At 38.0% G+C, this 4,027-nt stretch overlaps 1 protein-coding gene across 1 annotated transcript; it reads right to left on the bottom strand.

Moving 5' to 3' along the window:
• Positions 1 to 2,654: 2,654 nt before the first annotated feature.
• On the bottom strand, positions 2,655 to 3,601 carry LOC111409977 (F-box protein PP2-B11-like). Its single transcript, XM_023040120.1, has 2 exons — positions 3,076 to 3,601; positions 2,655 to 2,979 (listed from the first exon to the last, which is right to left on the bottom strand). Exons 1-2 carry the CDS (start codon positions 3,216 to 3,218, stop codon positions 2,655 to 2,657), a joined length of 468 nt encoding a protein of 155 aa, XP_022895888.1. The 5' UTR covers positions 3,219 to 3,601.
• Positions 3,602 to 4,027: the final 426 nt, after the last annotated feature.

Genomic DNA, 4,027 nt, shown 5'->3' with positions numbered 1-4,027 from the left:
GAGAGTAAATTATGCGTTCCTAATTGCTCTATGTGTGAACTATTGGTTAGGGAAGCACATAGTGGGGGACTTATGGGTCACTTTGGGTAGCAAAGACTTTAGAGATATTGATTGAACATTTCTATTGGCCTAAAATGAAAGTTGATGTAGAAAGGGTTTGTAGTCGATGCATAAAATGTAAACAGGCTAAATCTAGGGTCTTACCTCATGGACTGTATATACCTTTACCAGTACCTAGTGGACTTTGGGTAAATATTTCAATGGACTTTGTGTTAGGTTTGCCTAGGAATAAAAAGGGGCGAGATTCAATTTTTGTAGTGGTGGATAGGTTTAGTAAAATGGCACATTTCATTCCCTGTCACAAAACTGATGAACTACTAACATTGCAGATTTGTTCTATAAAGAAATTGTGCGCTTGCATGGAGCACCTAAAACCATAGTGTCAGATAGGGATGTTAAGTTCCTTAATCACTTTTGGAGAGTCTTGTAGAGTAAGTTAGGCATGAAACTACTATTTTCTACAACTTGTCATCCACAAATAGATGGCCAAACCGAAGTAGTGAATAGGACTATGACATAACTTTTGCGCACTGTAGTTAATAAGAATTTGAAGAATTTGGAAGAGTGCTTACCTTTTATCGAATTTGCATATAATAGAGCCACACACTCCACTATGTCGTTTTCTCCTTTTGAAATTGTTTACGGTTTTAATCCTATAACACCTATGGATTTAATACATTTGCCTGTTAATGAACGAGGTAGCTTGGATGGAAAAAGGAAGGCCGAATTGGTGAAGTCACTCCATGAAAAGGTGCGGGAGCAAATTGAGAAGAAAAGAAAGTACTATGCGGACCAAGCAAATAAGGGCAGGAAAATTGTCACATTCGAACCAGGAGATTGGGTTTGGGTGCACTTCAGAAAAGAGGGTTCCCAGAGCAAAGAAAATCGAAATTGTTACCACGGGGAGATGGACCGTTCCAGGTAGTTGAGAAGATCAATGATAACGCATACAAATTGGATCTTCCAGGTAAGTATAATGTTTCGATAACTTTTAATGTATTTAATCTTTCTCTCTTTGATGCAGGTTCAGATTCGAAGACGAATCGTTTCGAAGAGGGAGGGGATGATGTGATCCAGGAGCCGCAAACAACCAAATCAAATCCAACGTCAAGCCCGGGGAAAGATCCGTTGAAAGTCGAAGATGGACCTATGACACGAGCGAGAACAAAGGGAGTGAAAGAGGCAATGAGATTACTCGTCAAGACAACCATCGATGAAATCATGTTCGAGGCTCAAAATGAGACAATTTTCGTGTTCGGATCGAAGGCTGAAACCAATTGGATCAACACAATACAAGCAGCCGAAGATGGAGCTGGAGAGAAGAACCATTCAACCGCATGGTTAAAACCATCCTGCGGTCGCATGTATTGATGCAGAGAATTATGGGGATTTTCGAACGTTCCATGCGACCGCATGATTTTACACCATACGACCGCATAGTTAAAATTTGAAGCGTTTTTTTTCGCAAAATTCCTATTTTTGATAGAATTTGATACTTAGTAGATTTCTTACCATATTTGAAATATAAGGCACATTTTTACCTAGTTTTTTACACCTGGTATAAATACTATTTTATTTTTAATTGTAAGAACCTTTTGATGTTATTCGAATTTGAGAGGCTATATTGCTTTCAACTCTTGTTCTAGAATTGAACAATTCAAGCACTATCAAGATTTAATCTTGTGGCATTCAAATCAACCAGGTGAGATTCCGTATTTTTGTGTAATCAAGAGGTCCTCACATCGTCAACAATTCAGATTGCTTGGTTCCAAATCTATTGAATTCAATCCAAAACCTTGCTTTGACTTTCTTGGGAAGATTTAAATCTTGTTCGTGGGTTTCGTAGCGTTTACCTACGCGGGTTCACATCACGTAAACTATCATAAAATAATTTATAAAATTCATAAACATTTTCCAAGAATGACAAATCGAACGCATTTTCAACCATTTTAAAATAGACCTTCAAAAAAAATTGAAAATAAACTCAAAATTAAAAATTAAAAACATGTTTTTGACAACAGAGAGATCATTATAGGCATTAGAAAAGGCATCAAGCCACAAGTTCAAGCAAAAACTTTCTAAAGGTCGTTATGACTAGTAGTTTCAAACAACTGACTGACAATGGAAATCATTCATTCACTGGAAACGTACTAAAAGAGAATAGAAAAGATAATCCTAATTCTCCAATTCATCATAAGCTCAAAAAATTGTTATCACGTGAGTTTGGAGAATAATGTGTGAGGTCTGGGACACAAAATAAAGAATCTAAACAGAGGTAATAAGCAAAGAAAAGTCAATAAGCTGACTTGGAAGTGTACATAGTTGGACTCCCACACCCATGTACTTGTTTCTGATGAAAATAGTAAATCAAATATTCACCAAGCTCTTGGTCTGATATCAATACCTTGAATAATAAGATGACCACCATGCCAACAATTACACCACAGTCCTGGATTCCACGGCACAGATATAATTTTCACATCCTGATCTTGTTTTCCCTGGATGAAGAACTCTCCCATCTCAACTTCCATCCATCCATCATCCCTGAACTTGGGATATCTGTGCAACTCTGAGGACTCTATGATGTCTAGCCCTCAAAATACATGAGAGATTAAATGCAAGAAAGTTTTGGGTCTAGGAACAGTCTGGCACCTTTGCCTCTGTTCTTCATCTGGACAATAGACAGTTTTACCATCAGCTTCTTGTCCAATTTGTAAATAGTTAGTTTGTTCATCAGCGTTTTGTCCACTAATTTCTATCAAAGCCTGAGCAAGCTGGTGCCCATATCCATTAATTCCTGATCTCAAAGTGAACACGAGGTAAGCTGCATATTTAGTTCCTGAAGAAAGCATGGAGGTATTTATCTTGCCACAAAATGCAAACAAGTACCCAACAAGACGCACTCCGACCTCTGGAAATCTGAATCAGACACGCAACAAACTATCAAGCGAGATAATTAATATTAAAAAAAAAAAAAAAGATACTTGTTATTCTTATGCAGGATAAATATAGAACCTGGAATTGGGAAAAGAGATCCATTGCCAACGGGGTGGACAACCCCATATAATGAGGTCCCTTGAAGCCAGCATAAAGCACTTCTTTCCCGTCCCTTTCTCCAATGAAAAGCTCTGTAGCAACAGAGAAACTGTAAAATGCATCCTCAACCCAAATAAATGAAACAATGGCCATGCTGAATTTTCATGATGATTAGAGTCTACACGTGTAAGGAATCTAATTGGTCAAAGGTGTCAAGGTGAAGAGATATACAATGTTGGGACATAGGACATGGGGTGAAAGAGATGAAATTACAAATGGTCATAGCATGGGGGGACATCTAATCTTTTTGTTGCCACAAAGCTGGCAAATCATATGCAGTACACTCAAAAATCTCGGTCCTGGAAGGCACGTGAGTCCAAACACTACGTTGAATGTGCAACCACTACACTAGGTACCAATGCAGGTGAGGCGTCAGTCGGTCCTAGAAACTGCGCCATGTGACCAAGACTGGACCGTAGTATCTTGATCTTGGTCGTTTTTATAGTCTTCTTATCGCTGCTAGAATGACCGAGTTCTTCTAACATTTGGCTTTCTTATAAAAAGGGGGAATGGAAGCAGGGTATAGGTAACCACTTACCAGTGAGGCCATATAAAATACTATTACACACAAGCAATCAATTATAGTCAGTAATACAATTAGATCAGGTAAGATCGATTGAGGATTACAGCTGGACATACTCTTGTCTGATTTTACGCTGTTACCAAAGACTGGAAAAATTTAAATAGAGAAATTTTTGGGTCAATTCCATTATATACCATATTCATCTATTGAGGGCGGTCCAATTCTACGCTCTTAAGCTACCTAGTCTGATGAACCTAACCTGCTAGCATAGATAAGCACAGTTCACTAATTTGAGTCATTTAAACAGATAGCTCTGATATCCATAGTACTTCAACCTTATTTCTTAGT

Source organism: Olea europaea, chromosome 15 (genome assembly GCF_002742605.1).
Source record: "Olea europaea var. sylvestris chromosome 15, O_europaea_v1, whole genome shotgun sequence".
Taxonomy (NCBI): Eukaryota; Viridiplantae; Streptophyta; class Magnoliopsida; order Lamiales; family Oleaceae; genus Olea; species Olea europaea.
This window is presented reverse-complemented; position numbering and strand designations above follow the sequence as displayed.